Source organism: Pollachius pollachius, assembly GCF_949987615.1.
Source record: "Pollachius pollachius genome assembly, chromosome: 8".
In the NCBI taxonomy this organism is placed as follows: domain Eukaryota; kingdom Metazoa; phylum Chordata; class Actinopteri; order Gadiformes; family Gadidae; genus Pollachius; species Pollachius pollachius.
The window spans coordinates 2,992,867-3,017,218 of NC_136941.1; the positions used below are offsets into that span (position 1 = coordinate 2,992,867).

The 24,352-nt window shown below is 50.5% G+C and overlaps 3 protein-coding genes across 5 annotated transcripts in view; all 3 read right to left on the minus strand.

Moving 5' to 3' along the window:
* Positions 1 to 34: 34 nt before the first annotated feature.
* On the minus strand, positions 35 to 12,549 carry adnpb (activity-dependent neuroprotector homeobox b). 2 transcript variants are annotated; one of them, XM_079741352.1, is made up of 4 exons: positions 12,146 to 12,549; positions 7,049 to 7,168; positions 5,211 to 5,303; positions 35 to 4,941 (listed from the first exon to the last, which is right to left on the minus strand). In XM_079741352.1, the coding sequence occupies exons 2-4, from the start codon at positions 7,154 to 7,156 to the stop codon at positions 1,909 to 1,911; spliced, it is 3,234 nt and encodes a 1,077-aa protein (XP_079597478.1). In that variant the 5' UTR covers positions 7,157 to 7,168; positions 12,146 to 12,549; the 3' UTR covers positions 35 to 1,908. The 2 variants fall into 2 exon arrangements, with proteins under 2 accessions (XP_079597478.1, XP_079597477.1); XM_079741351.1 differs by having other exon boundaries at positions 5,205 to 5,303.
* Positions 12,550 to 13,813: 1,264 nt separating this feature from the next.
* dpm1 (dolichyl-phosphate mannosyltransferase subunit 1, catalytic) lies at positions 13,814 to 17,545 on the minus strand. Its single transcript, XM_079741050.1, has 9 exons — positions 17,412 to 17,545; positions 17,075 to 17,174; positions 16,954 to 16,987; positions 16,581 to 16,657; positions 16,274 to 16,299; positions 15,987 to 16,082; positions 15,677 to 15,745; positions 15,230 to 15,344; positions 13,814 to 14,359 (listed from the first exon to the last, which is right to left on the minus strand). Exons 1-9 carry the CDS (start codon positions 17,537 to 17,539, stop codon positions 14,255 to 14,257), a joined length of 750 nt encoding a protein of 249 aa, XP_079597176.1. The 5' UTR covers positions 17,540 to 17,545; the 3' UTR covers positions 13,814 to 14,254.
* Positions 17,546 to 18,021: 476 nt separating this feature from the next.
* The window catches only part of LOC307078912 (collagen alpha-1(XX) chain-like), a 32,668-nt gene continuing 26,337 nt past the window's right edge, over positions 18,022 to 24,352 (minus strand). For both annotated transcript variants that reach the window (XM_079740931.1, XM_079740930.1), the window contains exons 32-42: positions 24,140 to 24,235; positions 23,536 to 23,589; positions 23,350 to 23,403; positions 22,992 to 23,045; positions 22,810 to 22,881; positions 22,671 to 22,706; positions 22,174 to 22,240; positions 20,702 to 20,890; positions 19,838 to 19,915; positions 19,333 to 19,494; positions 18,022 to 19,101 (exon numbers count right to left, since the gene is read on the minus strand). In XM_079740931.1, coding sequence (XP_079597057.1) covers positions 19,076 to 19,101; positions 19,333 to 19,494; positions 19,838 to 19,915; positions 20,702 to 20,890; positions 22,174 to 22,240; positions 22,671 to 22,706; positions 22,810 to 22,881; positions 22,992 to 23,045; positions 23,350 to 23,403; positions 23,536 to 23,589; positions 24,140 to 24,235 — 888 coding nt within the window. In that variant the 3' untranslated portion in view covers positions 18,022 to 19,075. The remainder of the gene's footprint in view (positions 19,102 to 19,332; positions 19,495 to 19,837; positions 19,916 to 20,701; positions 20,891 to 22,173; positions 22,241 to 22,670; positions 22,707 to 22,809; positions 22,882 to 22,991; positions 23,046 to 23,349; positions 23,404 to 23,535; positions 23,590 to 24,139; positions 24,236 to 24,352) is intronic.

The following is a 24,352-nucleotide window of genomic DNA, read 5'->3' on the forward strand; positions in this document are numbered from 1 at the left end:
AACAGAGGAAGAGGCGAGGTTGAGGTCAGCGTGAGAAGCACAGTACAGCACTTTATTATTCAGAAAAGCCTCAGTGAAAAATCAACACAATAATGCAACCAATGTACACCATCCTGAAGATCACAAAGTAAAACACTGCATGGCCTCACAGGGTCAAGTTCTCCGCGGGGGGTGGGGGGTCGTGAAAGTGGGCCACCATCATGGGAGGGCAAATAAAGGTCATATGGTGCACAGGGTTGAGGAGACCAGTAGGGTTAGCTGCTGCGCTAACGAAACGCTCAACGCTAACACGCAAACGCAACCCACAGAAGGCGCACAACCCCGGTGCACAACGTCGTTACACAGCCCCTTTCCCGCTTCGATAAAACCCCAAATCAACTGCAAATTAAAAAAATATATATAAAGGTTAACGGCAAAGAAAAACAAAAAAAAGCAGAAACGTTTCTCGTTATTTAAGTTTTGCATTTATATAGATATATTATTTAGCCAAAAAACTAGGGTTTTTTGTTTAAAAAATAAACATACAGAAAAATACCAGCCACCAAAGCAACGATACGGTCTAGGAACCAATGTGGGACAGGATGCCTAGCATGTACACAGGAAATAGCAAATATGTTAAGTTCACGTATGGCGAGTGTTGTCCAAACATGGCTAAAAAGACTGTACAAATATACACTGTCGCTCCGAGCGTCGCCACGTGAAAACCACCGCATCAGGAGAGTCTGAGCTGGGGGGTTGGCCCCCGACACTAAGCCCCCCCACCACCAGGTGGGCACAGCGGCATGAACGAGTGCTTCTGTGTAGCCGAGCGTACGGGAGACGTAAGAAATAGTTCCTCAGTGTTTGGTGAAAGGGCCCCCCCCGCACGGCAAGGGGTTCAAACATCGTATTTAGATTTCCATCTGCTAACGAGGATAGCTTCCGGTTAGCCGCTAAGTCAGTCAGTGCTAACAAAGGCTAGCTTCCGGTTAGCCGCTAGGTCAGTCAGTGCTAACGGGGCTAGCTTCCGGTTAGCTGCCAAGTCAGTCAGCACAAACTAGGCTAGCTTCCTGCTAGCCGCTAAGTCAGTCAGCACTAACTAGGCTAGCTTCCTGTTGGCCGCTAAGTCAGTCAGTGCTAACGAGGCTAGCTTCCGGTTAGCCGCTAAGTCAGTCAGTACTAACTAGGCTAGCTTCCTGTTGGCCGCTAAGTCAATCAGCGCTAACTAGGCTAGCTTCCGGTTAGCCGCTAAGTCAGTCAGTGCTAAATAGGCTAGCTTCCGGTTAGCCACTAAGTCAGTCAGTTCTAACCAGGCTAGCTTCCTGTTAGCCGCTAAGTCAGCCAATGCTTACTTAGGCTAGCTATCGGTTGGCCGATAAGTCAGTCAGCAGTAACTAGGCTAGCTTTCTGTTGGCTGCTGAGTCAGTCAGTGCTAACTAGACTAGCTTCCAGTTTGTCGCTAAGTTGGTCAGCACTAACGAGGCTAGGTTCCGGTGAGCTGCTAGGTCAGTCAGTGCTAACGAGGCGAGCTTCCGGTAAGCCGCTAGGTCAGTCACTGCTAACGAGCCTAGCCGCTAAGTCAGTCAGTGCTAACTAGGCTAGCTTCCTGTTGACCACTAAGTCAGTCAGTGCTAACGAGGCCAGCTTCCTGTTTGCCGTCAAGTCAGTCAGTGCTAACCAGGCTAGCTTCCTGTTGGCCGCTAAGTCGGTCGGTTTGGATGGCTTGTAGGAAGAGCTCTCTCTCTCTCTCGCTCTCCAGAGACCCTGCTCAGTGCAGCCCCCACTGGCCGGGGGATCTCTCCCAGCTCAGGTGAGGCAGAGTCCTCGGCATTGAGTTCATTCTCAAGCTCTCCCTCCTCTCCGTCTCTCTCTCTCCGTCTGTCTGTCTGTCTGTCTCTCTGTGTCTCTGTCTCTCTGTGTCTCTGTGGGTCAGACCTGCTGCTTCCCCAGCTGGGACCGGGTCCTCCCGCTCCGAGCCGACGGTACGAACTTGGGGATGATGATGGGCAGGCTGGCTTTAGCCGCGGGCCGCTCCGCCGCGGCCTTCGCCTTCGCCGCGAAGCCATTTTCCACCGGCGGCGGGGCCGGGGGTTCTGCTCCCCCTCCCTGCTCCTCCTCCTCCTCGTCATCCTCGTCGTCGTCATCCTCGTCGTCGTCATCTTCATCGGAGTCTCCGTCCGAGACGGCCAGGGCGGTCGCCCTCGCCTCCCCTTCCTCCTTTGAGCTGGCCGACTTGTCGTTGCCCTGGCTACCGCTTCCCTCGGCGAGGCTGTCCGAGTCCGACGAGTCGATGGCGATGGGCTCCGACAGGTTCAGGGGCTGGATCTGCTGCAGGGTCCTCTTGATGGTCTCCGTCTGCGGCTCCCGGCCGCGGCCCCCCGGGGTGGCGGGGGCCCCTGGCGTGGTAGCCTTGGCCCTGGGCGGGGTCCTGGACGGCCGGGGCTGGGGGCGGGGCGTCACCACGCCGTTAGACGCCCGCAGCTCGCCCCGCCTCCGCCGAGCCAGCTCCGACACGCCCACCGAGGTGCGGGAGGTCCGACTGGGGGCGCTGACCTCACCGGCGCCGCAGAGGGGGGCGAGCGCCAGCCCGTGGGTCAGGCGCCCCGCCTCCAGCGCGTCGAAGCCCAGCAGCACGCCGGCGCTCTGCGTCTCGCAGTCCGCCACGCACTTCCTGCGGCGGTTGACGAAGTGGCTGGCGATGTCCGACTTCCAGAGCCACAGGCCGGCCGCCAGCTTCTCCACCTCGCGCCGCGTGGGGTAGGGCTGCTGGTTGAAGTACTGCGTGAGGAAGCCCTTCCGCGACTCGTACGACTCGTCCTCGTGGCCCTTGGGGTCGAGGGCCAGCGCCACAGGCTCGTCCGGGTTCTCCACGAAGGTGCCCGGCGGGTGCGCCCTCCTCCCGGGCGGCCCGGGTCTCCTCCGCTTGGGCTCCGGGGCCGCGTCGACGGCGGCGGCGGCGCCCTCCACGCCCTCGAAGCCGGCCCGCTTCAGGGCGTTGGTCTGGGCCTGCGTGACGCGAGCCGACGGCGAGGGCCGGCTGTCCTGGCCGTTGGGGGTCTTGCCCACGCCGCGGCAGTGCACCAGGTGCAGGGTGATGGTGGAGGCCGTCATGTTGCTGGTGTACACCCCCAGGCAGTGGATGCACTTGTAGGTCAGCTTCTTCTCCACGGGGTGCACCGTCTGGATCACCTGGTGCCGCTCCCGCAGGTGGTGCGCCAGGGCGTCCGAGATGGGGCCCTTGAGGATGGAGAAGCAGAGCGGGCACAGCGTCTTGCCCACGTCCCTCTTGTAGGGCACGGCGGCCTGGCTGGCGTTCTTGGGCGTGGCGCCGTCGGCGGCCTCCGGGGGCGCCTTGGGGGGGGTCTGTGGCGTGGAGCGCTTGCTGGGCGTCAGGGAGGTGGCGGAGGCGGAGGCCGCGGTGGCGGCGGCGGCGGCCGTGGTGTTGTTCTGGGCGTGGAAGGCCACCGACTCTTCGGGCGCGTCCTTCATGTTGTAGGTGGTCACGATCAGCTGCACGTTCTTGGGGTTCCCCTGCTGCAGGGTCAGGTCAAAGGTCAGGGGAGAGTCAGTGCGGGCGACGAAGGGCTCGTTGGGGTGCGAGTTGCGCATGTGCGCCACCATCTTCTCCACGTCGTTGAAGGTGGCCCGGCAGTGCGGGCAGGAGAGGCCGTGGATCAGCATGTGGTTGAGCAGCGTGTCGCTGGGCAGGTAGCGGTTGCAGTACAGACACTTGCTGGTGAAGTTGTGGATCTTCATGATGTAGTTGGCCACGGCGGGCACCTTCTCCGCCTTGTGCTCCTTCTCAAAGTGCAGGCTGTACACGTTCTCCGGGAACAGCTCGTTGCAGATGGTGCAGATCTTCCACTTCTGCGTGTACGAGTTGCCCAGCACCGAGGAGCCGCCCTTCTTGCCCGCCACCGAGGCCACGGTGGTGGCGGCCGCCTGCACGCGCGCCCCCAGCGGGTTGGCCTTCAGCGACGCGCTCACCAGGCTGCGCATGTTGCCCCCCGAGAGCAGCTGCTTGGCCGCCTGCGACTGCTGCGGCACCGACACCTGGGCGTTCCCGGGCAGCGTGATCCGCACCTGCTGCCCGCCCACCGAGAACGACTGCGTGGCGCCCGTCTTCAGCCCCAGCGTGTTCTGCTTCAGCCCGGCCAGCAGCCCGTGGGAGCCGGGCTTGGACGGGATGACGATGCGGCCCGTGTGCTGCGAGCCCATGGGCCGCGTGGTGGCCATGACGGCGCCCTTGGGCCCCATGCCGATGATGGTCTTGTCGCCGATGGTCTTGGGCATCATGTTGACGCTGGGCTTGGGCCGCGGCACCACCACGTTGGTGTGGCCAATCATGGCCGTCACCTGGTAGCCGATGCGCTCGTGGTCCTCGATGACGTGCTGCACCAGCGCCTCGTACGTGCGCGGCACGAAGAGGCACTTCTTGCAGTGGATCTGGTTGCTGTTGCTAGCGTGTTGGGCGTTGGCATGGCCGGCCGCGCCCCCTGAGGTAGTGCCGTTCTGCGTGGCGGCGGCGGCGGGCTTGTCGCCCGGCTTGGCGAGGTAGGGCTGCGCCACGTGCTGGAAGTGCTCGCGGTAGATGTGCTTGCGCACCACGTTGTACAGGGGGTCCCGGTACGTGCACTTCTTGCAGTAGTACACGGCCTGCTCCACGCCGCCGTCCGCCGTGCGCCGCACCGCGCCGTCCTTCGTCATCATCATCCCGCCGGCGCCCGCGCCCGCGCCCGTCCCCATGGCGCCGGGCCGCGGGGGGTTGGCGGGCATGTGGAACAGCTTGATGTGGAACTCCAGGGTCTTCTTGTTGCCGTTGTACGTGCAGTAGGGGCAGTTGAGCAGGATGCGGCTCTCGAAGTCCTCGCTGTGGACGTTGCGGAAGTGGCTCTTGTAGGCCGAGAAGTACTTGGAGGAGAAGGGGCAGCCGGAGCAGCAGAAGGGCTTTGAGCGGTACTCCTGTGGGGGGGGGGGGGCAGGCAGAGAGAGAGGGGGGATCATACGCTGGCTTTGTGTTGTAATCGACTGAATGACTAAACGGGACTAACGGTAGACCACACGTCGAACCAGTTCTTAGCGCGATGCGCGTCTTCTGACCTGATCGATTAGACGTGCTGATTTTGTGTGTCACTGTTAGCGAGTTGACGAGGTTCTAAGCATGACCACAATGCAAATAATGATCGGAAAACGTGTACGTGTGTGATGCTCGCAGGTATACCTACATTTACCTGCACTTTGGCGTGGGAGGGCTCCCACATACACACGTCGTCCCAGTTGGTGTGCTTAATGTAGATGTCAGGGGGGGTGTAGTCCTTGTAGTCCTGATGGGACAAACAAACAGGAGGATCATCATTAACACTGTCTATTAGCAGACACTATTACCCAGGGAGACTTCCAGTGGATTCAGACACATTAAGGGGAGGTCAGGGGTCATCTTGCTCTAGGATGCCTACAGGCAGACTTGTATAGAATTATATTGACGACGATCTATTCATTTTGAACTCTTGGTTCTAATTCGGAGTACACATTTGAAGGGGGTGATTGTTCTCCCGGGTTAGGGTAGATAAAAGCAGCTCAATACCATCAAAATGTTACATAAGAGCAGAACAGATGACCTAGGCTTAAGAGAGGAGAAAGACTGAGGATTTACCGTTCCCTATAAAAATCATTGATAAAACTGAACTACTGCACCACATTAAACCCTGTTTATCATCATTTAATTCTCATTTTTTATTTGCCGTGTCTTTCGTAAAACCTGGCCGAGAGCAGTGTGTACACAGGGATTAAAACCTCTAAATAATGAGCAGGCAGTAGCCAATGTATTAAGGACGAACAGCCACCCGGATGGGATGAGAAGGCTGTATATACTGTGGAAACAACCTGGAGCTGAACGGACCAACACCTGGATGGGGTCCACCTGAGACACCACCAGGTAGCATCACGTGTATTCAGGTAGAGCACCTAAACCCTGGATGACTGCCCTGTGTCTAAAGCCCAGCCGGGTGCCATAATTGGGGTGAACCCAGGTCTCCAGTACACAGCAGCTAACCTCAGAACGCTGCATGTGTCGCAGGCCGGGCCTGGACTTCCTAGGTGTACATAAATGAAGACACGTTCTGTTGTTTGTCTCCACGGGTTCTGTTGATATTGTCCGTTTGTGCTTTTGTTCCGGAACGTTGTCTGACTGATATTCCTCCGGCTGCTGGAACCGCCGTTTCGTTTCACTCACAATCCCTACAACCCGCTCCCCCGGCAACGGTACCGTCGCCATAGTAACACAATTAGCTTCATGGCAACGGAACCAGCTCCATGATAACAAAACCGTCACACCTGCGACAGAACGCGCTCCGGGGCAACAGAAGCCACGTCCGAAGCAACGGACCCGTCACCATAGTAACAGAACCGGCTCCATAGCAACAGAACCAGTTGACGGAACGGAACTGTCACAAAGGGCTAACACTCTCTGTAGCAATAGGAACGTCGCCATAGTAACAGAACCGACTCCATAGCAACCCGTTTGGACCCGTAGTAACAGCCAGTGTTTCGGACACGCTGGCTGCCTTTAAGTGACTTAATGCTTGGATTGATTGATTGCTTGTTTAAGTGTTTTGACCTCAGACACAACAGGGGGACCCAACCAGAGCCTGACCACTGTTTAGTGAGCACTAGAACGGATGTGTGGGAACTCCACTGTGAACCAACTACAGGCCATCAGAGGAACTACATGTTAGCCTCCACCGTGATCCACCAACAGGCCCTCAGAAGAGCTAAATGCTAGTCTCTACCGTGATCCACCTATTGGCCGTCAGAGGAACTACATGCTAGTCTCTACCGTGAACCACCTACATGCCCTCAGAGGAGCTAAATGCTAGTCTCTACCGTGAACCACCTACAGGCCGTTTGAGGAACTACATACCAATCACTGCGCACACTAGTCTCTCCGCACACTAGTCTCTCCGCACACTAGTCTCTCCGCACACGAGTCTCTTCCCCCTGAGCGGCCCAATCCGACAGTCTGTCCGCCACCGGGGACGTAGCTGTGTTGCGTCACTCCGGGGGGTCTTACCTCCAGGTGGTCCCTGCAGAACTCCAGCCCGATGTCTCCCAGGACCCTCTTGACATTCTTGCGAGCTTTGCGCAGGCTGCCCAGGTTGTTGACAGGCAGCTGGAACATCCTGACGCACACCTGGACACAGACAGACACAGAGGGGGGTCAGACGAGGGTGACGGCAGTCGCACCGTCCATACAGCAGCACTCCAGACTACAGCACTACGTCTGTGTGCCACACTGAAACCTCCTGATACACCAGTATACACATGGATGTACTAGGGACGTGTCGCTGAGGACTTCAGGGAGGTCGGTGCAAGGGTCCCGCCCACTACAAGGTGTACTGGGGACGTTTTTTAGCTGACCAAAATGAAAGGCAATCTCGATAGCGTTCACCTGTGCCCACTCCAAGCACTTTTAAGACTAGGGGCCTTACCTTCACCCATTCACACACACCCACCCACCCAGTCGCCTACCCATTCGCCTAGTCATACACCGATGGCGACGTCAGTTATGCAGGGCAACAGCCAGCTGGTCGGGAGCAGCAAGGGTCAGGTGTTTCCGCGAAACCCAGCTCGGAGGATCGGGGGCTCGAACTACCAACCTGCTCTGCCTGCCGAGCTACTGTCACCCCTCTAGTGTTTCTATGAGTATATGGTAAACTGTACAGCAGGGGGTCAGAAGACACACCAGACATGGTTTCAAGTGATAGACCTGTTCGCTGTACTCCAATAAGGTACACCCGTTTCTCTTAGTTCAGAATGCGGCAAGCAAAGTAGTGCTTGACTTAAGGTCATAAACCTCTTTGAGAAGGATATCTGAGAACATACATTGTCTACCCTAACGCTAACACTGTCTTTCCCTTACCTACTCCTTAATAACCCGTCACTGTACAATCTATCCCCTACCTGCTGCTTAATGACAATTCTCTGTACTGTCTAACCCCTGCCTGCTCCTTAAAGACCCGTCTCTGTATTCACTGTCTAACCCCTACCTGCTCCTCAATGACCTGTCTCTGTATTCACCGTCTAACCCCTACCTGCTCCTTAATGACCTGTCTCTGTATTCACCGTCTAACCCCTACCTGCTCCTCAATGACCTGTCTCTGTATTCACCGTCTAACCCCTACCTGCTCCTTTAAGGATCTTACGAGAGGGGAGTTATTGCAGGAAGAGAACGGTTGGACCGTGAGTGAGCTGGATAGAGGAGTGCCAGTCTGACTGTTGTGTTGGACTACAGTCAGACAACCTCAGCGTTATCTAAAAGATTCGGGTGGAGGAAGGTTGAGGCTAATGATGATGGGGAAATGTCCTGCACGAGACTTCAGAGTGAGAGACTTCCCCCTTGAGCGAGACTTGGTTAGCCACTAGAACAACCAGACAGAATCAAGGGAAAGGTCAAAGACAAAAGTTGTATTTCCTAACTTATCTGTTCCATAATGTTATCAGACGTATATAATAAACCTGTCAGTTGCACAACAACCTGTATCGATGGGGTGCTATTGCCCCAAACAGATACAGGCCAGCACATCTCATGGCTGATACTGGAGCAATGTCAAAAACTTTTTATAAACACAATCGTCGTTTAGACCAAAAAAACTCAGGTTGGAAAAACCTAAAGTTATCCTTTAATGGCCTGCTCTGTTTTCACTGTCTAACCCCTACCTTCTCCTGACGAGCCGTCCCTGTATCCTTTGTCCAACCTGCACCTTAATGACCTGTCTCTGTACTTTCTAACCAGTATTTGCTCCTTAATGACCTGTCTCTGTACTGTCCAACCCGCCCCTTAATGACCCGTCGCTGTAGTCACTGTCTAACAATAACATGCTCCTTAATGACCAACCTCTGTAGTCACTGTCTAACCCCTATCTGTTCCTTAAAAACCTGTCTCTGTACTGTCCAAGCAGCTCCATAATGATACGTCTCTGTACCGTCCAACCCCAACCTGCTCCTTAATGACCCGTCTCTGTGTTCAGCTTGAGACCATTTGGATAAAACCCAGGTTTAATTGGCTAAAATGTATTCAAAGTGCGTGCCACTTGGCACCTGACCACAGCAGCTCAGAAGGCAGAGATGAGACAGCTGTTGTCTGCCATATGTGGCAACAAGTGTGTCCCCAACATCTGCTGGTGGCAGTTACATCTGGACTAGGGAGGGAGAGCTGTTTGTTGTCAGCAGAGACGGAAGTGGTCAACGCACAGGAAGGGACGGGGGTTCGACTTCATAATGTCACCGTGTCTGACCAGCGATGGCTGAGGGAGGGGGCTGAGGGAAGGAGCTGGGAGTAAGGTTGAGTGACCAGTGTACACCTAGTGTGATGATGGATGTATGACTGATAGTTCAGCCTACCCAGTGCCCTTGACCTATAGTACTTTTACAAAGTTCAATCTCCTTGTGTCCTCACGCTAGATTACCAAACGGAAAATAACACTAATTGGCCCATTTTGCCCGGATTGGTCGACAGACTCAATTAATGATTTCAAACATAAACTCATGGCAGGTCAAAGGTCAAAAATGAACGTCGACCCCCCAAACACGGCAGTAACAACAAACAGTGCACCACTATTTAGGTTCCCAGGCCAGACTTCCCCTCTGGAGACCATGAGAAGCCAGCCGCGATGAAGAACTACACCATGGGGTTACTATGAGCTAGTCCACGAGACAGCAGTCTTCTGACGACGGCCCTTCTGTTTGTCTGTCTGACTGACTTCCTATCTGTCTGTCTGTCTGACGGGCACACAGACAAACAGGAAGGAGTGGGTGGGTGGGTGGATGAGTAAAGAGAGCGCGAGCGAGAGAGAAACGCTCCCTTCCTCCCTCCCTCCCTCACTGCGGCCTATTCCCCCCATAGTCTGTAGATGGCGCTAGCGAGCGCAGCAGCCTCCATTATGTAAGCTCCTCTGGCCTTGCAGAGCACTCACAGAATGGCGCCTCCTATTGAGGCAGTAGAGGCCTCGACAATACGTACGCAGAGCTGGGGGGGGGGGAGAGAGAGAGAAGGAGAGCGAGAGAGACGGGTTGGGAGAGCGAAGGGAGGGAGTGGAGGGAGGGAGGAGGGGGATGGGAGGACAGCGAGAGAGAGAGACTGGTTGACAGAGAGCAGGGAGGGAGGGAGGGTGAGAAGGGGGAGGAGAGCAAGAGAGAGACGGGTTGAGAGTGAGACTGGTTGAGGGAGGGAAGGGGAGAGGGAGGGGAGGAGCGAGAGAGACTGGTTGAGAGAGAAACTGGTTGAGGGAGGGAGGGGGAGAGGGAGGAGAGCGAGAGAGACAGAGAGAGACTGGTTTAGAGCAGGGAGGGAGGGAGGGAGGGGGTGTGAGAGGAAGGGAGGGTGAGAGTGGAGGGGGGAGGGGGGGTTGAAAGGAAAGCAGAGGACGAGAGGAGTGAGAGAAGGCGAGGGAAACGGAGGGGGTGGAGAGTAGGGGGGGAGGAGGGAGAGACAGATGCATGGAGGAGAAGAGAGGGCGGGTGAGAGAGGGAGAGAGAGCAGAGGGGGAAGGGAGGCAATCAGAGGGAGGGGGAGAGGAGGGAAAGGGTGAGGGGGTGGGGTGAGGAGGAAAGGAGACGGAGGGGGAGGGTGTGAGTGAGCAGGCAGGAGAGGGAGAGGGAGGGAGGGGGAGGAAGGGAGAGAGCGAGAACAAGCATGAGGGGAAGGGAGGGAGGGAGAGAGAGCACGCATGAGGGGAAGGGAGGGAGGGAGGGATTGAGAGTGAGCATGAGGGGAAGGGGGGAGGGAGGGAGGGAGAGAGCGAGAGCGAGCATGAGGGGAAGGGAGGGAGGGAGGGAGGGAGGGAAGGAGAGTGCGAGAGCAAGGGAGGGAGGGAGTGTGAGGGAGCAAGAGGGGGAGTGAGTGAGAGGGAGGGAGGGAGCTAGGGAAGGAGAGTGTGAGTAGGAATAAAGGGAGGGAGGGTAGGAAGGAATAGGCCTGAGAGAAGCTTGTTCTTTTACCTTTAGAGCGACCAGGCCACAGTTTGTACGCGCCTTACCTCCACGAGAACACGACTACCTGAGCACTGCACCCTGGCATGTTGACAACCCACTGTTTTGGGGTGAAGACCAGGGCTGCTGGTATCAATATAGGCCGTTTATATAGCCCATTGTATACACAGCTTCTCGGACGGGCTACCTCTGTTCAGCCTGGGGCGATCCAATTAATCCTCCACACACAGCGGGGTTAGGCTAGGTGTGTCAATTGACGACACACCTGTCACGGTTTAACACAACAGGGGTGCGTCTTGTGTGTGTTTGTGTGTTGGGTGTGTGTGTGTGTGTGTTGGGGAAGAGGTCCAGTACTGGACCTAAACAGCTGACATCACGGTTCACCCCAAATGTTTTTGCATACAGCATCAGGTGTGAGCTGCCTGATCACTACACTGTCACCTGTGCACGCGCATGGAGTTTAAATACACACTGGACCGGATCGTGACCGCGCGTCGTTTGTTTATTTAAGGGGAACACACGCAGACCGACAAGTCCGTCTCACCCAGGCCGGGGTCGTCCGGGAAAATGAATGAAAGACCTGTACTACAACTGCTTTACAATCGCGTATACACGCACAACTACATTGGAAAACAATCCATGACAGCCCCAATAGTCAGCCTTTCGATATAACACGTTATAAAGACTACAGGTCAAGTGGTCCGTGGTCAGCCCATAAGGCCGGCGGGACAACCAGAACACGGCCAGCCTGGTTCTGGAAGTGAGCCGATAGCCATCTGTCAATACGCGGATCGATAGGTGTGATCAGGAGCCACCGCTTCTGACAAAGAGGAGCAGAGGTAGCGCGCTAGGTTAGCTTGATAAGCTAACTCCTACCACCAGAGTCGTGGGGGACAGGCTGCTATTGTGTGTTTATACCGTGATGGTGTCGTTAAAGAGAACAGCAGAGGTCCGGGTGGCGTTGTGGCCCGCCCCGGGGTTAAACCCCGACCACACCGGGACCCGGCACAACTTATCCGGACTAACAAGTCCCTTAACGTGGACTAGCTGGAGCTAACTGAACTAGCGACCCGGACCGGTAGGGACCACTAGCCCCGTTGCTAACACCACCACTCAAGACAGCTGTAAACATGAATAATATCGATATTAATAATCCTAAAGAACTATAAGGATACTCCACCTGCTCGGAGGTCCAACTCGACTCAGGTTCGGCTGTTGTTCCGTCCTTCCTCCAGAACAGCGGAGAGGGTAAATAATCAACCCTGACTTTCGTGTCCTATCCCCGGCTACGTGAAGACAGAGCCACCGCCGATCTGCGCTCCTCTCCTCCGCCGCCTTTCCTATCTCCTCTCTCGGGTTATTCTCCTTCTTCTGGACGCTCAAACCATGCCCAGGTCGTCCAGTGTCGGCTGTCCCTTGTCGGCTGGTTGTGGGCAGGGGTTTCTTCCAGTGATTAGAAAACAACTAAACTCGTTCCGCGGTGGACGTGTGGAGCGGGGCTGTGGTAGTGTGAGCGCTGCTGGCGGAACCGTCCCCCATTCTCTCCCTCCTCCCGACAGACAATACAGAAGCGACCAGCCTGGAAACCACCAGCTCCAAGCTCCAAAATGGCGCAAATAAAGTGCGGAAGTGACGTGTTTTAATTAACATAACAATCTAATTCGTCAGATACTCGTGATTGTTTTCCGTCGTGAAACTTAATTGTGAATTTTCTGAAATTGAACATTGAAGTTATTCGCCGAATTTGCGAATTATTTCGTCCAAAGGTAATCCGTGGTGCCGTATTCCGTGCTGGATCCAAGCGGGTAAACAAGCCTATGTTGTAGTACCAACGGTTTTCCAATGGTAGGCGTCCTTTTCTAGTGACTCTGCGCATGCGCCGCACAACGACATCTGGCGCCCTCCCATCGGATGGATACACTGCCTCCGCACTCACGCGGGGCCTCAGCACTTCACACGTCGGAGGGGTATCTGGGCTGAGCGGCCTGTAGGTGGCGCTGCAGTGGTCCTGTGTGATGTGCTGATAAGCCGACCGGGACTACCTTCTGAACTGCTGCTTGGGGCATGGGAGGCCGTAAGAACACGAGTTTACACTGCCGTTGCAGGTTTATTTGTATTTGTTTGTGTGTGTGTGTGCTGTGTTTAGTGACACACACACACACACACGCACACACACACACACACACACACACACACACACACACACACACACACACACACACACACACACACAGGTGAATAGAGTGTGAGGGCACTAGTTAAATGAGTTCTTAGGGGTGTTTGTGTGAGAAGAGGGTGGTGTGTGTGTGTTTTTGTGTTTGTGTGAACAGATGCTAAAAGTGACCTAAGTCTAAAGAATGACCTCTTTTTATTTGAGAAGCTCCAGCTGTTCATCCACTAACTAGGACAGCTCACAGAGAGCAATTAGAAATTAGCATTTTATAATTTAGCAGACACTTATCTAAGTGGATTTAGTCCTTAAGGAGCAGATAGGGGTCAGGGGTCATCTTAAGTTTAGGCTGACTACTTAGTAAGGGTTAGGGTCACTGGGGGAGTCAAAGCTTTGGGTTTGGAGTGGGACACCCTCACCATCAGACTATCCGGCTCCCCAGGGAGAATTCCTACTCCTGGATTATTAACTATAGTATTAATATCCTGTGATGACATTAGCTAAGAGTCAAGGCCACCTCTATAGGCTGATTGACCCACACAACCTCAAGCCCCCTTAGTTATCACATGCCCCTCAACCTGAACTGGTGAGCAGGAGGATGGCAATACAGAGACTTCAATTCCATCTGCTAGGAAACAACACAGCCCATAAACCAAAAGCAAGAGAGGCGTAAGAAACATGAGTTTATTAACGTCTGAGCACACAGCGTCGGTGACAGCGAGACCCCGACTGGCTCGAGCTGGGGGCAGACCTGCAACCTCTCAGAGCCCAGCTCAGATTGTCTGCTGCGTTTGGAAAAAAAAAAACGTAGAATAGTATTCTAATTTAAATGTACAATCCAGTACATTCACAGGCGGTCCCTGTAACCCTTACATGTCACACACACACAGTCCTCGTTACCATGGTGACCACTGCGGCAGGACAGCGGTCGGGTCTCACTATCGGGTAGGAAACTAAGAACCGTCTCGACTGCTGCCCCCCAACCAGCACCAACACAGGGGATCCCCATCCGGCGCACTTTTTGTATGGGTTACGCTATACACATGAATGTTTTTCCCACATTTCTACGAACACAGATCTATAGAGCCGCAAAGGACAGAGTGTGGACAGCAGGGGGGTTCAGGTGGTCGCGAACAAGGTGAGCAGGCCTTTCAGGAACGACACGATTTCATTGCCCCCCAGCTTGGACTCTCCGTACACCCGGTCCACGAAGGAGATGGGCACCTGGGGATTAAGAGCATAGACCAGAGGTCAGACCACCTGTGAATACCAGCCAGTCAATAAGCAGCTTCTAATCACATCTCTGCATCAGCGCAGTTGAGCTGACTGGAACCTGGTTTTGTACTGTCCTATTAGGACCTACGATATTTTAATGGTGTGTGTGTGTGTGTGTGTGTGTGTGTGTGTGTGTGTGTGTGCGCGCAGTTTCTTGTGGTTTTTACTACTTTTATTATGGATGGTTATGATTAGTGATCGATCGATATATCGGATACTTTTTTCAGCATTGGCAGATTTTTTTATTTTTGCTGTTATTTACAGACAGTTCAATAAATGTTACTTTTTTTAAATTGAGACATTGTAACATTTGTTACCATCATTGTGTCATTTTAATGATGTAAATTGAGGGAGGCTTAGCCTGGAAATCCAGACCCACATCTAGAAAGCTGTAGGGTCTGGCGAGCAACGAGTAATGAAAATGGCCCAACTCGAGGGGCGGCACCAAGCATGCATTTGAAAATATCACTGGATAACACACGTTGGATAACACTATGACCGATCAGAAGGATACAAGGGATGACGTATCCAGACCAGTGGAGCTAACCAATATATAAGACTCTTGCCGTATCCGGTCGGTAAAACAGCAACACTTTTGGCCCGCCTATATTGATACATCGATGTGATTGATTAATGTTCTGGGCCAATATACACGAGTATATTGTTCGTTCCCAGAGTGACTCGCTGAGCAAATTTTTTTTTTGCTGAGCAAAAAAAAAATCTGTATCGGCCCTAAAAAAAATCAGTATCAGTCGATCCCTAGTTATGATTATGGCTAATAATAAGTTATTAATGATATTAGAGATATGATCTACTGACCTCTCCAATGGAGTAGTCAAGCTGTCGGGCGCGGATGATCATCTCCATCTGGAAGACGTAACCCTTGGAGACGCAGCGCTCGATCAAACCCTCCAGAACCTTCCTCTTGTACAGCCTGGGGACACACACACCAGGAATGAACACACATGAACACACACACACACACACACATCAGGACTAAACAAACACACAAACGTCAGGAACAAACACACCACACACATTCACAGGACTAAACACACACACAACCACACACACATGCGCATGACTTAGCACACACACTTCTGCCCTAAAGCCTGTGTCTAACAGCATAATGGTATAAAAACAGCATAATAATAGCATAATGTGTCTTACTCTTCACATGTAAAGAGCTTGCAGTGCCCCTAGTGGCCAAACAACACATAGGAGGGCAGTGGATTCCGTCACGCCCTGGACCCCTGCCCCACCCACCTGAAGCTGCCGGTAAGGTCTGACGCCCCTGGTCTCAGCAGAACCTGGGTCACGAAGTTGGCTCCTCGGCTGAGATAGAGTAGACACGTCATACAAGATTAAAACGTGTTAAAACGTATTCATACTTAAAGCGCGACTACAGAGGGACTAATATTAGCTGAAAGGATCTTGTTATAGATATGTCAAACGCATCACCATTGGTTGATGCAACTGTGATTTAAGCGTCGTATATTTCTTCTTGTAGTGCTTTTCTGTATTGGAATTAGGCTTATATAATAAGAGGGGTAGGAAAAAGTCCATATTTGGTCACCTGATGAGCTTCCTGCGAAGGTCCCAGCCATAAACGCCCCCATCGCCTTGGTAACGAGTCCCTGAAACCAGGTCGTAGTCCCCCTCCTTCTGCTTCCTGTTCACACACACACACACACACACACACACACACACACACACACACACACACACACACACACACACACAGTCAGGAGCATTAGCTTTAGCTCAGGTTAGCTCAGGATGACATAACATATATTATATATATGGTACATGCTGTAATCCAACATGAAGACCGACAGTAGAGAAGAAGGTAGAGAGACTTACTCTATGAACTCTGGGATGAATTTAGGCTGAAAGCAAATAGGAAAAACAGCCATCAAATCCCATATCAAAACCCACTATACAGAGAAAAGATTCAACTGTTAAGAGAAACCATTGATATTATTTCTACTCTATACTTCTCTTTATACTATGCAGTTCAGTAATATTGTACTGGTCTAGTACACAGAACTAATACAAAGTTAACATCCAAACGTTCTCCAGTAGTGTTGGGAAAGAGGCAGTGAGACCAACAGGTCTGACTCCCTAACGCACTAGCTCGGTGTTTTAAACCCAGTGCAGCTCTGCTCACATGATGGGAGAGATCAGCGTCCATGATGAAGATGAAGGTCCCCGAGGCGTGTTTGATGCCGTGGATGTAGGCAGTGCCTTTAAAAGGAGCGTAAACACAGACAGCGATGGTGAGGTGGCCGTACAGATGTGAACACGACCTGGACGTTAGTGGTGATATTGTTAACACATGCTTTAAGTTTGGACGGTTCTTAGACTGACTTGTATGCTGCTTTGGATAAAGTGTCTGCCAAATGTAATTGTTTCAAAGTGAGGACCTCTCTCTTGATGGCTCTACTGAGTTTTTACTCTCAAATAGGAGGAGTTAGAAAATGTGTACAGTATTATTAGGGATAACTGCTCTGTATCCACTGAAATGTAGAATCAGTACTCACCCAAGCCTAGTTTCTTCGCCCTGGGCCTCAGAAGCTGAAAGCAAAGAGTAAACAAGACTTTACCTCACCCAAACAAATTTTAAAAGAAGTACACAATGTTGGTTTCATAAATTCGACTCACAATCTTGTCCTCTCCATAGATCTTCTGCAACTGCTCCGCAATCTCCAGTGTTCCGTCAGGGCTTCCGTCGTCGATGACTATAATCTCGTAATCATAACCACTGAAAACACCAAATAACCCGATCAGGTGAACGTCGCCCTGACACCAGGCACAAAGGAGGTGTATTTCATTCAGGACTTCGGGTTGAGGCTCGACACACGGACTTTAGCAGCTATTTAAGACATTTGTTGCTCTTCAGAGCTGAACGGTGTAAGGACAGCTCATCAATCGGCTCCGGATCCTCAGCTGACCAGCACATCAAAACAGTCTGACACTAAACCCCCTGAGTCCTGCTCACCTTTCCCCGAAGTACTTCACCAGCAGCCACACGATGAGGGGCAGGTTCTCCCGTTCGTTGTAAGTGGGTAACAGGACAGAGTATTTCTCCCCATCTCCCTGGGTCCGTGTTGACGTTCTGCTTGCCATGTTGCTGCCGCCGTATGACGCTGAGGCCGGGGACGTCGTAAGTAGCAACGTCACTTCCGGTTCACCAATTTCAAAGTAAAAGACCAGCATCAGGAGCATCAGGAGGGCATCAAAGGATGGATGTCATTTAAGCACGAGCATCAAAGCCATAGCTATTTCAAACCTATTGTATTTGGTTTATGTTTCACAAAGTCAATAAAAGAAAAGGAATATAATGCAGTCGCTATAATAAGGCCATTGACAAATTTGGGCAACTAGGCTTATCACTAGTAGTAAGAATATACAAAAAGTATTCAGAAGTAGTTTTGTGTGAACAAAAAATGTTTATAGACAACATTTTATTATTGCTTTGATATATGAGGAATATACCATGGTGGAAACTGTCTAGTAAACCCCAATAACTTTGATTAATACAATTGATTTTGGATAAGAATAGGTTTTTATTGTAACATAACTTAGCTCAAATTATTTGAATATATGATGGGATGCAGCTCAATCTTAAATATACACTAATGGAAACAATCTTTCGATGTCCAATAAGCCAAAAATAGAAATAGGTCAAAATAACCTTATAAGTGATTTTAATAAAGCAGTCCAGAAATGTAAACATAGATTACCAAGATAATAACACATAGAAATAGCAACAGATAATGAAATAATCAGGGAACGTTAACACAATATACAAATTCATCATACACATACTACAGGCATTATCACAGTTTCATTTATGTCAAAGATAACATACTTTTTGTGAAAGAACAAGGAGCACACAGGCTAGTTTAAAGGAAATATAAAAGAATACATCTTATATAAAGGAATACCTACTTAATGTGAAAGTATACAAACTTCTACACTAATAAAAGAACACACACTTTACATAAAATAATACCTCTTTATATGAAGAACAAATACTTTTTACATGCCATAAAATAGCATGTACTTAACATAGTATTTATGTATTTATATAAAATAACACTTCTGATATAAAATTATATTTACTTTATATAAAACATATCTCTTATATGAAAGAGTGTGTAGTTTATATATAATAATATGCACTTTTTTTCAGTGTTGAGGCAGTGAGGTTAGAAAAAGGAATGTAGTTAGGGAGTTGAACTCCTTGACTTTGGTACATGTTACAGTGCATGTCTATATTTCTATCTATATATTTATATCAACATCATCAGAGATAAATACAAAATATAGAACATTTCAGTGCGAAGATGGTTTACACTCATACGAGTGAAACTCATTCACAATTTGAAAAAACTCAGCATGTAAGAATGTTTTCTCAGTGGTACAAAATAATAAAACTGCTGTCCTCCGTTTAATGCGGGAGGTCTAAGATTATTTTAGATAGGCCTTTGTTTCGGTCACAGGTCCAACGTCTTCTTCTGCAGTGCTTCAATCAGCGGCTCCGGCCTTAGTCCCCACCACCCCCCCCCAGCGGAACCTTCGAAGCTTCCACCGGAGAGAACCTTACGGGCGCTGCACCTTCCTGTTGTGGTCGCGGCGGTGGCAGTAGCTCCTCGCTGCTCAGGGCTGGTATCCATAGTAGGGGTCTGAGAAGAGACAAACAAATTGGCGAAAGAGATATAGAACGACCACGAATCTCAAGTCTCAATCTCAAGTCTCATTCTACAATGTTTATATTCGTGAATATCATTATGAATACAATGATCTAATATCATTATATATGTAATGTTATTATTATGAATCATTAGGTACCAGAGATCGTTGAACGTCAAATGTACCAAACCATAAGGTATAACAATATGGTAAAGTGTTCCTACCGGCTTGCTGTACGTTGCCCTGGCAACCGTTGGCGCTGTCACACACCCCGGGGGGCCCCACCTCTCCCGGCTGCCCAGAGGCCCCTAGGATACCTGGGGGCCCCAGTTTACCATCCTCCCCCCGGGGCCCGGGGGCTCCCAGCTTAGATTCACCTGCTGAACCTATACACACACACACATTCACACAAGCACACACAGTACACACACACAACACACACACACACACACACACACACACACACACACACACACACACACACACACATGCACAGTAAACACACACGCACAGACACACACACAGACAAACAGACACACACACGCACAGTACACAAAAAACACACACACACACACGCACACAGACCTTTTGTTCTAAAATCTAAAACATGTTTATAATCTCTGCATTACAGAAAAATCAATTAATTCATAATTTGTCATTAAGCATAAGGTTATTCTTGCGGACGTTGGGGATCGAACAGGCGAGCCCCTGGCCGCTGCGCCTGGTTACCTGCATGTCCTGCGATCCCTGGGGGGCCCTGCTCGTGGGCCCCTTGGGCTCCCTTCTCCCCGCTCACACCCCGCCTCCCTGGAGGAGAGATCACACCGCACTGGTCAGCTCACCTGTCACTCATCACCTGTACCACTGGTGGTACGCGTGGGTATTGCAGGTGGGACGCGTGAGTGTGTGCGTGTGCGCGTGTGTGTGTGTGTGTGTGTGTGTGTGGGGGGGATTTTATTTTGTAAATAGATTAATTTACAAGAATAGAAAAAACCATAAAGACAATTGTCAATAGGTAATAATATTATTGTCCAGTAAATATACTATTTTGGCGTGTTATTATTTAAAACATAATGTCGCTTCGTGCGGTCCATCATACGCCCTCAATTGAAATGTTTTCCTTGATGTTTTGTGTTAATGTGTGTTTGCTAAATAATCAAACTGAGAGCATAAGCAGCTGTCTCCCCGGCCGTGACCTTCCTGCAGTAACAGTTGTGTATCGAGGGAGCATTGTCACTCTTTGCTCAGCCACTGCATGTGCATTCACCTACCCCTTACCATCTGTGTGAGAGCTGCTCCGTGATAGGTCTTGTTGACAACTGAGGGGTTAACCTGAAGTCAACGGTTTGAAACTATGCTCTAAGGTGCCTTCAGGTCCCTTCAGTCAATGGGTTTCGAACGCAGAACCTATTGGCTGGAAGTCAAACACCCTAGCCACTAGATCGTCCTACTAGGATTGCCTGAAAGGTGCTGATCTGGAATCAGGATCAATTGATTGATTAATGTGTATTCATCCTCTATCTCACTCTAACAGCGGATCAATAGACTAAGTCAGGGTAATCAATGGGTGTTGATCAATAACAGCGGTCTTACCCTGTTCTCCGGGGTAGCCCGTCCTCCCCGGCGTTCCTCTGGGGCCGATGCGGCCCTGGTTGCCTCGGGGTCCCGGGGGCCCGACCCCGCCCGGTATCCCTGGCTCTCCGGGGGGGCCCTCAGGCTCCGCTATGGGGGCCGGCTTACGGCTCACCTCGTTCAGGAACAGGTCCAGCTTCATCACCTCCTCTGGAGAGCACAGACGCAGAGTTAGGTAGAGTTAGATAGTAATACAGAGTTACATAGAGTTAGATAGTAATATAGAGTTACAAAGCGTTAGATAGTAATACAGAGTTACATAGAGTTAGATAGTAATATAGAGTTACAAAGCGTTTGATAGTAATACAGAGTTACATAGAGTTAGATAGTAATATAGAGTTACAAAGCGTTAGATAGTAATATAGAGTTACAAAGCGTTAGATAGTAATACAGAGTTACATAGAGTTAGATAGTAATACAGTTACATAGAGTTAGATAGTAATACAGAGTTACATAGAGTTAGATAGTAATACAGAGTTACATAGAGTTAGATAGTAATATAGAGTTACATAGAGTTAGATAGTAATATAGAGTTACAAAGCGTTAGATAGTAATACAGAGTTACATAGAGTTAGATGGTAATATAGAGTTACAAAGCGTTAGATAGTAATACAGAGTTACATAGAGCTAGATAGTAATATAGAGTTACATAGAGCTAGATAGTAATACAGAGTTACATAGAGTTAGATAGTAATATAGAGTTACAAAGCGTTAGATAGTAATATAGAGTTACAAAGCGTTAGATAGTAATACAGAGTTACATAGAGTTAGATAGTAATACAGAGTTACATAGAGTTAGATAGTAATATAGAGTTACAAAGCGTTAGATAGTAATACAGAGTTACATAGAGTTAGATAGTAATACAGAGTTACATAGAGTTAGATAGTAATATAGAGTTACAAAGCGTTAGATAGTAATATAGAGTTACATAGAGCTAGATAGTAATACAGAGTTACATAGAGCTAGATAGTAATAATACAGAGTTAGATAGAGTGATATAGTTATATAGAGTTAGATAGAGTGATATAGTAATATAGAGTTAGATAGAGTGATAGTAATATAGAGTTAGATAGAGTGATATAGTAATATAGAGTTAGATAGAGTGATATAGTAATATAGAGTTAGATAGAGTGATATAGTAATATAGATTTAGATAGAGTGATACAGTAATATAGAGTTACATATAGTCATATAGTAATATGGAGTTACATAGAGTTAGATACAGAGGTAAGCAGGGTTGGATACAGAGTTAGATAGAATTAGGTACAGAGGTAAATAGAGTTAGATACAGAGGCAGGCCAACAGACAGACAGACAGGCAGACAGACAGACAGACAGACAGACAGACAGACAGACAGACAGACAGACAGACAGACAGACAGACAGACAGACAGACAGACAGACAGACAAGCCGGCAGACAGACAGATCTTACTATGCACTAGCTGTTCACAGGCTTGTGTAACCAGCTGGTAGATCATGGCCATTGACTGTGGTTCCCCCTGGTCTCACAGAAACAATACTTCTGTTACATTCTTTCATATACTTCTGTTACATTGTGTCATATACTTATATCACATTATATATATACTTATATGTAAAAAGTACAATATTATAAACTTCTTCATGAATCATATCATATGATATGCTTCTATTAAATATATATATAAAATACCAATAAATTATACACTTTTATGTAAATAGTATATATCATATACTTCTATATAAATCATATTACATGATATACTTCTATATAAATAATATTAAATATGATACACTCGATACACTAAACACTATTATAATAAATACTTCTATATGAATACCATTACACTGAATGATTCCTTCTATATAACATTGACGACAACAGCACCGTGTGCAGTACATCGAGGTCACAGTGGGAGCCTCTAGTAGGATGTGTAAAACGTGGCCCACCTTCTCTCCCCTCTCGCCCTTGTTTCCTGGAAGGCCCTGTGAGCGCCAGGAACAGAGCATGAGTCACGTCACCACCACACATTTAACCCACGGGAGGAACACAATATGGCTGCCGCACAGTTTGTCCCTCCGCCCTTACCGTAGGCCCTACCAGCCCAAAGGGGCCTCTCTCCCCCGACTGGCCCGGGTGTCCGGGCATGCCCTGGGAACCCTGCGTACACAGAGAGGTCAGGAGGGTGAGTGGATCACAGAGCCATCAGGTCAGATAGTCGATCACAGTATAGGACAGTAGGTGGATCAGGAACACCGATTGGTTCTCACCCGGGGTCCATTGAGACCTGGAGCGCCGATGTTCCCCTCAAGACCTCTGATGCCCTGAAGAACCCAACCAGGGGACAGACAGGAGACAGACAGGGGACAGACAGGGGACAGAAAGGAGACAGACAGGGGATGGACAGGGGACGGACAGGGGACAGACAGGAGACAGACAGGAGACAGACAGGGGACAGACAGGAGACAGACAGGAGACAGACACGAGACAGACAGGGGACAGACAGGAGACAGACAGGAGACAGACAGCAGACAGAGACATGGTACATATGACAGGTGTTACTGATGAGGTCTACTGGAAGAGTAACCCTGATGGGGAACTGTGGAGGAGAGACAGAGAACCACTCACCCTAGGGCCTGGGGGCCCGATCTCTCCTTTAGCCCCCACAAGGCCAGGGGCCCCCTGAGGAGAGAGAGAGATAGAGATAGAGATAGAGAGAGAGAGAGCGAGAGAGAGAGAGAGAAAACTTATAATTATTCATCTGAATGTTATTCCATGAGTATTACTATCTTCTTAATTCCATGCAGTGCTGACCTGATTTCCCGGCTTCCCTAAGTCTCCTTTTTCCCCGCGAGCGCCCGGAGGACCCTGGACACAACAGGAAGTAGGGGAACAGGAAGTGAGACAACAGGAAGCGAAGGAGCAAGAGGTGAGACGACTGCTCTTTAAGACTTCTCTTAAAGATACAGCGTCAAACATCACAAACTTACTTACCATTCAATGTCAATGTTAGCAGGAGGAGGGGGAGGAGGAGGGGGAGGGGGAGGGGGAGGAGGAGGAGGAGGAGGAGGGGGAGGAGGAGGAGGAGGGGGAGGGGGAGGAGGAGGGGGGAGGAGGGGGAGGAGGAGGAGAAGGGGGAGGAGGAGGAGGTGGAGGAGGAGGGGGAGGAGGAGGAGAAGGGGGAGGTGAGGGAGAGGAGTTGAGGAGGAGGAGGGGGACAAGGGGGAGGAGGAGGAGGGGGAGGAGGAGAGGGAGGAGGAGGGGGAGGAGGAGGAGGTGGAGGAGGAGGGGGAGGAGGAGGAGAAGGGGGAGGTGAGGGAGAGGAGTTGAGGAGGAGGAGGGGGAGGAGGAGGAGGGGGAGGAGGAGGAGGAGGAGAGGGAGCGGAGTTGAAGAGGAGGAGGAGGAGGAGGATCTCACCATCTTCCCCTGGGCAGGAGCTCCAGGAGGCCCTCTGTTTCCTAGAGGTCCCAGCCCCCCCTCAAACCCAGGCAGCCCTGGGGGGCCCACTTCCCCCTGTAGACACCACACACACACACACACACACACACCCACGCACACACACACACACACACACACACACACACACACTCATCACACTCTGCAGAACAGCCCGGAGGTTCAACAACAGGA